General features: G+C 41.8%; 1 protein-coding gene across 8 annotated transcripts in view; it reads right to left on the bottom strand.

The window, feature by feature from the left end:
- The window catches only part of PATJ (PATJ crumbs cell polarity complex component), a 148,950-nt gene that overhangs the window by 44,356 nt on the left and 92,298 nt on the right, over nucleotides 1-12,296 (bottom strand). For all 8 annotated transcript variants that reach the window (XM_081915689.1, XM_081915695.1, XM_081915693.1 and 5 more), the window contains 2 exons: nucleotides 10,495-10,586; nucleotides 286-358 (listed from right to left, as the gene is read on the bottom strand). In XM_081915689.1, the coding sequence (XP_081771815.1) occupies nucleotides 286-358; nucleotides 10,495-10,586 (165 nt within the window). The remainder of the gene's footprint in view (nucleotides 1-285; nucleotides 359-10,494; nucleotides 10,587-12,296) is intronic.

The following is a 12,296-nucleotide window of genomic DNA, read 5'->3' as shown; positions in this document are numbered from 1 at the left end:
AGAGAAAAGTGCTTCAGGTTTCAGGTTTTCAGAATAGTTCATCTCTGTGTTTAATGTTTCAAACTTAAATAGAGCTGATTTTGCATCACTGAAAAAATGCAAACAGACGTGCACAACAGTGAACCATGCCAGCTATTGCATTATGAAGGGAAATTCATGCTCTGTTGGCCTTCTGCTGAATGTTTTTTTGTAGAGTTTAATTAGATGAATGCCATGGTTTATATTAATCTGCTAATTATGATTAATTGCTTTCATTTAGGAAACACTAATCAGAAAGTATCTTACCTCAATGGAAGACTGGGAGCTGGAGGGTAATGGGAAAGGAGCAACAGCCATCTGGTTAAATGCATCATCATTGCTGAAAAATGAGCAAGAGAGAGAGGAGAGAGAATCAATACATTAGACAAACTGCAAAAACATCTTCATTTTCTCTTATTGGTTATTTTAGTTATCTCTTGCATTTATAATCCTCCTTTAAGGTGGCAAACATAGAATTTCAAGGTGGGCTCCCAACTATGCACTGACCAGATCCAGATCCGTTTAGCAAGAGCAAGAAAAATGCACCTTCAACACAATAAAATACATAGCCCTGTAAAAATGTAAGGCATTTAGATACTGACCAAATAATGCATCTGTCTCTTTATTTTGCTTAACACAAGGGGGCAAGAAGTTTAGCACTAAGAACCACATTGGAAATGCGTTGTAATTTGGAAAGCTTCCATATTTTAAATTGCATGCAAATAACCCAGCATCACTTATAGTATGATTAGGGCTATTGCCTAGTGGGGCTGGCCAGCATACTGTTTTAACAGGTCTACCTAGAGGCACATCAATTTCCTGCTTATGTTTCCTGCCAATGGCTATTTCCAACAGTGCTTTCAATATTGTAACGTTTACATAGCACGCTATGCTCCCATCAATTTTTTGTACGGTAATTTTTTATATCAACATCTATTTGCAGCTGTTGGAAGTGCACATTGGAGGGTTTGGAGAGAGGTGTGATCAGTATGCTGATGATACCCAACTACCTTTCTCTGTACAACTGAGCCAGTCGAGGCTGTGCAGGTCTTGGACTGGTGATTAGATACAGAGGTGGGTCAAAGGGGGACCAATAAGTTGAATATAAATCCCGATAAGGTATAGGTCTGGAAATCAGGGAGGTTTTCTGTTCTGGACAGGTTGCACTCTCGCTGAAGGAACTGGCATGTCACCTGGGAGTGCCATCAGAGCCATTATCACTGGAGGCTCAAGTGCCTTTTACCACATTTGGCCTTGCCAAAGCACATAAGAACATAAGAAGAGCCTGCTAGACCAGACCCACGGCTTATCATGGCCAACCAGATGCCTATGGGAAGTCAAAAAGCAGGATCTGAGGTCAACAGCAGACACCCCAATTGTGATTCCCACCAACTGGCATTCAGAAGCTCACAGTGAAACAGAGACCTCAAGACTGGAGGCGCTTGGTGTGGGGCTGTTCTTGAAGAAAGCTTCAGATAGTGCAAAATATGGTGGTTACACTTTTATCTGGGGTGTCCTGTCACAAATACGTAATACCAATTCTGAAAGAAATATACAGACTCTCTCTATGTTACCACTTCAGGATACTCCTGTTGACTTACAAAACCAGATACAATCTGGGGAATAGACACCTGGGAGAATTCCTTATCCTGTGTATACTTGCCTGCTTGTTAAGATCTGCTAGGGAACCCTTCTTAGCTGAGCTATATGGCAACATGGGAAGAAAGCCTTTTTAGTGGTGGCACCGAGTTTGGAACTCCTTTCCCTCTGAGATATGGATGAGGCCTACTCTTTAACCTTTCGATTCTTGCTGAAGACATGGGTGTTTGGCCAAGTTTTTGGTGGCCTAAAGTACCAGCACTGATATATTTTTTTATTTGACTGGTTGTAACTATCCACATAGTTTATAGTACTAGTATGATGCATCTGGATTTGTTTTAATTTGTAAGCCCCTCTGGATTTGTATTTGCAATGAAGAACATTTGTAAATTAAAAGGATTACTACTGCTGCTGCTACATTTATATCTCATCTTTCCTCGAAGGAGCTCAAGGGGGGGGTACATAGTTCTCCCCTCTCCATTTCATCCTCACAACTCTGCAAGCTCAGTTAGGCTGAGAGACTGTGATGGGCCCAAGGTTGCCTGACTGAGTGAGAGATTTGAACCCTGGTCTGCCACGTCCTAGTCTGACACTTTAACCACTATACCACACTGGATTGCCATGTTAAGCCCCCGCAAGTGGCCTAACAAGGACTGATGCATTTTCTTCAAATAACTAGTGATGCAGAGCCTTTTGGGGGGACACCGCCGCCGCAGGGGTATGCATACCCCTAAACATTTTGTGAATCTAAGTTTGGCCTCATTGAGGGGCAGTATTTCAATATGAGTAGGAAAATGAGAGTACCCCTAACTTTGGCGGGGGGGGGGGGAGCACTGTAGTGATGTACTGATATAGTTGATAGAAACAGTTTCTGATTAAGGCCATCAATATTATACTTTCAACCTCTCATATTCTTGTTTAGCACAAAACTTGATGGGCTGGGCAGCCAGAAATGACAATATTTGAACAATGCATACAGAAGTGCACAGAATATTCTTACAGATAAATGATACTTAGCTGTACTTCACATTTCCAAGAACCTCCCTTTAAAACAGTGCAGCACGTTAAACAGCAATTTTCTAGCTCCTTTTGTTTTCCCAAGCATACAAACCAATTATGATGTAGCTCCTGCTGATGAGAATTAATCAGCATATCTAAAAGCTCCATAACCCCTGGTAATTTCTGTCTGGTGCCAATTTAGGTTCTGCCAGTTGTTGGGTTTAATTTTTTTTGAAAAAAATATATAAAACAGCTAATCAGCACAAGTAACAAGGAAATCAGCATAAAGCATCCACAGCACTTGATGCAGCCTCTAATGAGGAGATCTGTAAGCAGTGAAACAACTTCAGACATTCTATAAAAGTCCTCTCTTTTGATTTAGGCAGCAAGAAGGCTTTGTGGCGAGTTCTGCACATACAGCAAAGCTATTCCCTTTCCCCAGCCTCTCCTAATCTTAGGGAAGGAGTGTGAAGAGCTGCAGTTTAAAGGCTGGGGAGTTGTTGGAAAAGCTTGTGCCTCAGGGGGAAACCAGATATCAGAGCAGCACCTTTGCACAGTAGTTTCGGAAGGCTTACATAAGTTGTTTCCCCAGTCCTGAAAGTAATGATACTGAGCACAGAGAAACGCACAATGTGACAATGCAATGCAGGGTTGCCATTTCCAAAAGAAGTCCTGTGTAGGGAATGATGCATAGCAACTCCACCCTCAAGTGCCCTTTGGATCCTTGCCATTGTTTTGAGCAATTTTTAAGCACACCTCTGCCCCCTGCCTTTCCTCATCGCCATTAAATCTGCACCATAGGCAATTTTAGAAAGAGATGGTAATTTTTATTCATATAAAGCAATTCTCTCTGAGGTTAGAGAAAAAGAAAGAAAACTAGGTGAAAAGAGGTTGCCGCACATAATCTATTCCTGCTGTGACCGTACATATTCAACACAACTTTAGTCCTGCTTCAAAGGAGGTTGCTTCAAAAGTAATGGAGTGTTTTAAACGGCACCACAGAAAATATATAAATGGACTTTTGTACTACCATCTCAGCAGCTGTAAAACAGAATATATTTATTTTACAATGGAAAGTAATGGCAACTTCGCTTTCACGATAAAGCAGGCCAGTGAGGGGGCCTGAACACAATGTTGGAATTACACTGCATGACAATAAAAACTCAGCACAAATGCAACCATCTGCCACAGCCTTTCAATTCCCAGTAGTACTATAGTAAAAAAAAAAGGTGAATTTCCACATGCACGTTTCTCAAGTTCATAATCAGTTTGTGACTCCCATGTGTAAAATGATGATCACGGACACCAAATGCTATAATTTATCTCCAGGTGGAAGTGTGAAAAGCCCCCATCAAAAAGTCCCAGGTTTTAATTCATTTTTAAAAATACGCTGGGAAAAGTGTGTGAATATGCATGTCAGCTAAAGGATCATAATAAGATGGAATACATAGGATTTATTTCAGAAGTACAGGAACACAGGAAGCTGCCTTATACAAAGTCGGACCACTGTTCTATTTACCTCAGTATTATCTACATTGATTGACAGCAGCTCTCAAGGATTTCAGATGGTAAATTGCAGCCCTACCTGAAGATGCCAGTGATAGGACCTGGAAATATTCTGCAAACAAAGCAGGTGACCTGCTACAGAGCAGAAAATAGGAGGAACTAAAATTCGAACTGGACCCAGTGGAGATCCTCCACAAATGGAAGGAATCCCTCAGTTAATGGCAATGTCCCTTCTGTTTGCAGAAGCGACTAGGATCTTTCTGGTAGAGGCTTCTGCCAACAGAAGGGATGGTGGAGGCACTTTTTACTAATTCCTCTTCCTCCTCTCAGTCCCCAGGCCACATCCTGCACTGTTGCAGAGGGTATGTCAATTCTCCAGAGCAGATTTTTCGAGGCCACAGCAGACTTCAGGGAAAAGGGACATCTTGCGAAAATCACTTCTCACCTAACCCCTTCCATCTATTGCTGGAGCTCTGCTTTACAGATCTCTGCATCCAAGTGCCTATATTCTCAAATTTAACTGTATCTCATATGCCTACTTTATCATCACAAGTGCCAGCTATTATTATGCCCTGTGGTTCAGTATTTTAGACCATACGTATCTGTATAAGGAATACATTGTTATCTATCTACAATATTTGGTTTGTTATTATTTAAATCCTAAGATTTCCACGTATTGTCTTGGAATTTATCATTTCATGTCACATTTTTCAAAGTTACATTTTAACAGTTTATCAATCCATACCACATTTTTCAAAGTTACATTTTAACAGCTGTTAAATAGATAGATACTTCATCTAGCTAAACAAGCAAAACAAGGAAGAGTGGCAATCCCATGCTTTAATAAGCTTAAGGTACCGAAGAAATTAGGAAAAGAGTCTCTTTTAAGATCAGAGTTTTGTGGTTTACAAAACAAAACAAAAAACACAAAAAGACTTGGGGCCAACTATGTACACACCATTTTAATACACACAGGTATACAGAATGGAACAAATCACCACACACAATGGTCCTTAGGCCTCCTTCAGACCTATCATTCACAAAAAGTACTTTTCGCACATGAAATTTATAATGGTAGAAGCATCCTGAACTCAAGTGACTATTATCATATTTTATAGTGCTGATTTAATCAAACTGAGAACACATGTGGCTCCAACGTGGAGATTCACTCTCTCTTTCCAGAGCAGCTAAAACCCCAAAGCTGCTGGAATGCCCTTCCTGAGTCAGGGAGAAAACTGAAATCCCCCTGCCATGACCCTAGCCTCTGCTGCCACCTCCTTCCTTTCCTAAAACTTCCTGAGTTATACTATCAGTAGCGAGAGGGGTTCTTAAGAGATCTAATTCATATCAGTTTATGAACTGCTTTACTTTTAAGGCAAGTAGGACAAAACTCCCCCCCACACACCTTTTGATATATAAAGGTTTGATTCCACTCCTCCTGGTTTTAAGTTTATTTTTAAATTTAAATTTTATGTTTATGTTGAGGGCCCTCATTAAAAGGCTATTTATATATGTGTGTGTATAATATATAATATTATATGGTGCTTTTTTCTGGGAGTACGCATACCCCTAAACATTTTGTTAATCTTTGTACTTTTGTCCATTTAGTGTATTTATTTCCCCCCGATTTGAACTATAAAACGGTGATTTTCTTGAGTCAAAATGAGAGCAAACATTTTTTTTAAAGAAAAAAAAAGCACTGATATTATATATATGTAAAATTCAAGTATCTGTTAGACTCTTGTCTAAATAATTGGAAGGGAGGAAGAGAGAACCGCAATTCCTATGCAAAACTAACCATTCGTTATCATTGGCCCCATTTTATATTTATTTAAATTAACCAATCCAATCTTTTGCAGAGCAGGGCAATCACCAACCCCACTTGGATCCAGTTTTATATATGATTTTTCTACTGTCTGAGCAGCTTTTCCCAGACACATTTTCAAATGCAATTAAGTAATGGAGAGTGAGTTGCTGTACACGACATTTAATTTCAGTAACTGAGAAAAGTAAGAGGCTGAAAGCAAGATCATTAATCTTTCCTCTGGTTGCCTTGCAGTACCAAGGAAAACAACTAATTTTTCATTTTACTGGGTCTGCTCTTCAACCATAGTCACATATGGTCAAACTTATCGAGACTTTAAGAGTCAGACACAGTGACTCTAAGGTTGATTTTCACTTATAAAGTATATGGAGCATAGATTTAGCCACTGCTTATATTTCTCAGAAAGCAGGGTCAGTAACAAACAGTGGGTACCAGAATCAAACTTCAGTATTCATAGGGTTGCCATATTTCAAAAAGTAAAAACCAGGAAACCCAAAGGTTGTTTTTTTTTAAGGAAACCTCCAAAATTGTTTTGTTTTGTTTTTTGTTTACAAAAATGCCAAAAAGAAAAGAAACCCTCCTCTCCCGGATGTCAATTTCCCCCTGACCTATACTACACAAGAAACCAAGGATGGAGGCGGTTTCATTTTCACTCTTGATCACCAGTATAGATGAAGACAATTCTGAGATGGGGATGAGGCTACCACTCTGGCTACAAACCAGTGTGAAACGTATAAAATACGCATTAAAAATTGACAAGCATCTACAGAAATAGCTGGTGCATGATGGCTTTCAGAATACTGTACTGCAAAAACTGATAAATGGCTGAACATGTAATAGAAAACCATAATGTTAACTGCATAGGCAACAGATTTTAACAGTCACTGGCACATGCCACAGCCAAACTAAATCTGTTTGCCTTGAGGGGGAAACCATTCCATAATATCCAGCTAAGAAGAGAGAATCTGAACAAGTGATAGTCTTCAAATCCTAAAACTGGGAAACACGTTTCCATGTTAATTCTGTAGTTGGTTGCCACAGGACATCAAAGCTTGCTTTTAAAAAGGTGTTGTTTTTTTACGTACAGCAATAGCCTCCTCACAAAATTGTCCCAATGGTGTTTACATCAACACTGTAAGCTAAGCCAATATTAATATCCCTGCCTTACAGATGTGATAAGGGCAGAGTAAAGTGAAGCCTTTTAGTAAGTTCATGCCTGCGGTGATATAGATCAGCCAAAGGCAAGGTCTGGGAGAGATTAAAGGACATGCTTAATTGTTTGGCTGGCTGGTGTTCCTAGCGAACTTAAGTCCTCTATACATCCTACAATATTTCACCGCTCAGTTGCTTCTCCATTCACCATATCCCCATGCCTCTCATGTATAGTCTAATTTCTCTCCCCAGTCTCTTTCAAAATGTTATACCAGATCATATACAAAACTATGCTTCAAAAAATGCTTTCCACATCTATCAGGCTTGTCCGCTGCCTACCTTTACCCTGTGGCAGCCAACCTATTTGCATTCCACAGATGAGGCATCCCATCTGCAATGTGAGCTGTTTTGCTACCAGCCAAAGTGATGACAAAAGTCCTGAAATGGTCTTCCTTGCACTGAACCAACCAACCAGTTTGCCATTTGTTCCCCAGTCACACTATCAGCAAAGGCCAAATAATAATAACATGGATCCTAAGAATTACTAGTAGTGTTCTCACATAACAGAATGGACTTTCCTGTCTAATTGCATTCCCTCATCTTCCTGGAAAACCTCTCCTGAGGGTCAGTGAGACCCTTCAGAATGGTGTTTGATTCAAGACAGGGTTTGGCACTTTCAAAAACTGGTAGAAAATGGAGACCTCCTGGTCTTCTCTCTCCTTCTCCATTTCCACACAAACACAAGCATCTTTCACTTGCACCAGGGCATCATTACATCCAAACTAACATGTCACAAATACATTTTTCTTCACCTAAAAATCTGCTGGGCACTCTACCTTCTTAAAAGATTGAATAAAACAATAGTCTCAGCCACAGGTCTAAAATCTAATTAGGCAGTACGCTAAAAGGTGAACTAAACACACAGTCAGCAAAGCTTATTGTAGCAGTAAAAGCAAAACATGGGTTTAGTAACTAAGCCGGATTCCAATCCTGTAGAGCAGGGATGGGGAAACCCTTTTCAGCCAAAAAGCCACATCCCCTTGGGGGCAACTTTCTGAGGGCTCCATGCTACTGATGGGTGACAAAAAAGCAGACAGGGCAAGTGATTATACAGCCACTGAAAAGTCAGAGGTTTATAAACATGCACCTCTCCATCCAGACAAGCAAGGACACATTTCTTGCATGGTTTCGGGAGAAGGCCTGTGTGGAGAGGGCCAGATAGAGGCCTAGAGAGCCACATTTGGCTACCAGGCCTCAGATTCCCCACCCCTAGAACCCATGGCGTGGGGTGAAGCACCTGCCTCAAGCGGTGGAAGTTCAAGAGAACTTCTGGCATGCAGCGTTGCTGCTCATCTTCCCCACCCCTGGGTGGAGAAGCTGAGTGAGTGGCAACACTATGAGGAGCACCCTGGCTCCCACCGAATACAGTGAGAGCTGGGGCACGGTAGCAGCGGAAGTGGGGCATGGCAGAGGGGCAGGAGGGATAACTCCCATTTTGCCTCAGGTGGGGAAATGGGACAGGCTGCCCACGAGGAAATGCTGGCTTTCCTGTTTGTTGCCAGCTTGAATTACTTTCCTTGCTTTAAAGAACTGCCCAGGGACTGGAATGGCAAGGGCAAGGGCTAAAGAGAGATGTACTCCTAAGGTCAGCAGGCCTTTCTCTTCTTGCACCTGCTTTCTCTCGTATCATGCCAATGCTACCTTGTCTTTCCTCCTTTCTGCTTGTGTAATATACACAAATTAAAAAACCAAACCTGGTCATTCAGTTGCTAGGCAATGGCCTCCTGTGCTCTCTTATCACTTCTGGGACCACCCAGCAGTATAGACATTAATGCACCAACCCAACTGAGCTTGCATAAATGAGAGTAGCAGATCCACCTGTAAGGAGCTCTTTCAAAAGGTTAAAATGCCACCAGCCGGATTCTTGGCAAGGAAGGAGAAACAGGAGGGAACCATTAAAAAAACGAGCCCCCCGCGCCTCTCCTTGAACAGCTGATTGGCAGGGTCTTTCTGAAAGGTATCCATGTGTACAACCCCAACTACCTGATTTGAAAGGTTAGCCGCCAGCACAGGACCTGTTTATGCACACAATTCCCCATTCAGCTGAGGCCATGGAAATGGAAACCTTCTTTTGAACACACTATACCTGCTGGCTAGAATACAGTGATTGACTTGCTTTTAACTGAATGGATATATGTAATAATCAAAATATGGCAACAAAGGCAAATAAATGACAGGAACACAAATCGTCCTCATGGATTTCATCCAAGGAGTCTCCAGACTAGGGGTGGGGAGCCTTTTTTCTCTGGAATGCTTCATTCCTTTTAGGGCTAAAGTCAGGGGCCACATGGCTGCAGTAGGCAGAGTCCCCCCCTACTTTTTCTCTCTCCATCTGACTTCTCCCTCCCCCTTCTTTCTAGTCCAATGGGCTGCTGAGGGAGGGACTTTGGTTCTTGCCAGAGGCCTGAACTAACCACAGAGAGCTTTACCTTTCTCCTTCCACCTTCTTCATCTCCCCCAACCTCATTTCTCCTCTCCCTCCCACCTTCTGTCCCATGGGCTCCCTCCAAATCACATGAAATTAGGTAAAAGGCTGCAGGTTCCCCATTTCTGTTCCAAACTGGAGCAACTGTGTACTGATTTAGGTTTAGATAATTCTGCCCCAAACCCCCCAGTGTCAGGATATTTTCATGTCGTTTCCAGTTCCAGGAGCTCTCTACTTCCGCACAGCAAGCCAGACATATGGCCTAGACCAGTGGATTAAGGAGTTGTAGCTGTCCAGATATAGCCATGCTCCTACTCCCATTAACCCGAGGAACGATTCAAGTTGGAATCCAGTGATATATGGAGAGCCACAGCTTCACCACCTCTGAATCAGGCTTGGCTTATATGAGAAGAATTTCCTGATTTGCATTCATGAAATACACATATGAAAAAGGTGAGAGTCTGCTTTCATTTAGTTGTTCTCCCTTCCTACTTGGATCCTGAATTGCTCAAGGAAGTGACACAATATCCAGTTAGTTTAATATTATCCGATCTCCCATTAAACTGAAGAAGAGCACCTTGCTCTGTTTTACTTGATTTGCCTTCTACCAAACCACCATATGCTCTGTTCTAATCTATCACACTGGTCTTCCATGACTTGCTAAAATGTGAAAGTAATTTAATTTTGAGGCATTGACATATCAGTTTTCAGTAGACTCAGATGAGGGCACCACCAGAATGAGAGGTTACATCATGGGGAAAAAATGAAAGAAAGGGAACGGTGTGACAAATGGAGCACACTTCAGCAGCCCTCAATTTCATTTGAATACTGAACCTTTCTCATTTTGCAGCTCCCCCAAGTTCAGGCCACTAATGATGAGCACAAGAGTTAATGACTATGCCATTCTTACCGTATAAATACCAGCTTGACCTTTGACGGTGCCGTCTTAATGATCGCAGAAGCATTCTGGTGACTTCTTCCATACAATATCTGGTTATTTATCTGTTTTATGAAGAATATTTGAGACAGTTACAAATTAAACAGTAACAAAAGGTTAAGTATTGTTTTCTAATTTTATTACACCATCAATAACTCTGAAGGAAATATCCTAACCTTCTTTTATGAAGCTTATCTTCAATAGCAAGAAAGGAGAAAGTGAAGGAAATAGGCAAGGAGGGATTTTTTTTGTTGTTTGATTATCCTTGATTGCTCTTGGAGGAAGCTGATTTTTTAGGTCCACTTCCAACAGGCTTTAGGCCCAGTTTTGGCACAGAAATTGCTTTGACCTCTGTTGGGAGATGGCCAGGAGAAAAGTGTCTCTTGTTCTCCTCAGTCTCTCAGCAGGTTTTGATACCACTGACCATGAAATCCTTCTGGAGCGGCTGTCTGAGTTATGGGTGGGTGGCATCATTTTACAATGGTTCTGGTCCTACTGAAGCTCAATCCAGAGACTGAGACACTCTTAGTGGACAGTTCCCTAGACCAGATGGATGGGAGGTTGCCTGCTCTTAATGGGGTTACACTCCCTCTGAAGGAGTGGGTATGTGGCTTGGGGGTACTTCTGTATCCTTTGCTGTCAGCTTGAGGCTCAGATGGCCCAGCTGTGCCCCTATCTGGACAAGAATCGCCTAACTACTGTTGTCTATGCTCTAGTAACCTCTAGGTTAGATTACTGCAACCTGTTATATGTAGGGCTGGCACTGAAGATGGTTCAGAAACTTCAGCTGATGCAGAATTTGGTGGCCAGGCTGCACACTGGGGCAAGACGATTTGAGCATATTATACTGCTCCTAGCCTGACTGCACTGGCACTACCAACCTTACTGTTCACTTTTGAAACATGGATCACTTATAAACACCATCTCCAACTCCTCAAAAGATTCCATCAACTGGAAGAAGCAAAGATCACCAGTGTCGAAGCAATGATTCTTCAACATCAACTTCGTTGGACTGGTCATGTTGTTTGGATGTATGATTATTGTCTTCCAAAGCAAATACTTTATCCCAAGTTGTTCAACTTTTAATTACTTTTTCAACCAAACGATTAGGCTAATCTGTGCTTGCATCCACCATGCTGGTTGGCAGTGTGGCTGTGATAGTGGTTGAAGTTTAACCAGTAGTGGAGATGATATAGACATCCTGTGTTGTATTGCAAAGCTGTTAATAAAAGGTGATTGCAAAAACATGAGGTCTTTTTTTTTACATTGTAACCTAACCTATCCTGAGCTTAAAAATGGAAAGCGTAATGCTGGTGGTCACAAAAGAGGTTTAAAGACTCTCTCAAGGCAAACCATAAAAAATGTAGTATAAACACCGACAATTGGGAAACACTGGCCTGTGAGCGCTCCAATTGGAGAACAGCCTATACCAAAGGTGTCATGGACATTGAAGATGCTCGAACTCAGGACAAAAGGGGAAAATGATCTAAAAGGAAGGCATGTTTGGCAAACCCTCACCATGATCAACTCCCACCCAGAAACCTATGTCCCCACTGTGGAAGGACGTGTGGATCCAGAATTGGCCTCCAGAATCACCTACGGACACACTTTTAAGACCGTGTTCATGGAAGTCAATCTTACTCCGCTACGAGTGATCATCAAAGAAGAAGAAAGAAGCACTGGCTGACAATTAGTTTCTGAACCCAACGAAGTGCTGGTTTTGACCTATAAAGCCTTAAACGGTTCAGAACCAAAATACCTCAAAGACCAGCCCT

The sequence above is a fragment of the Podarcis melisellensis genome, assembly GCF_964234715.1.
Source record: "Podarcis melisellensis genome assembly, chromosome: 6".
NCBI lineage: Eukaryota > Metazoa > Chordata > Lepidosauria > Squamata > Lacertidae > Podarcis > Podarcis melisellensis.
The sequence above is the reverse complement of the archived record's forward strand: the minus strand, read 5'-3'. Positions and strand labels throughout refer to the sequence as shown.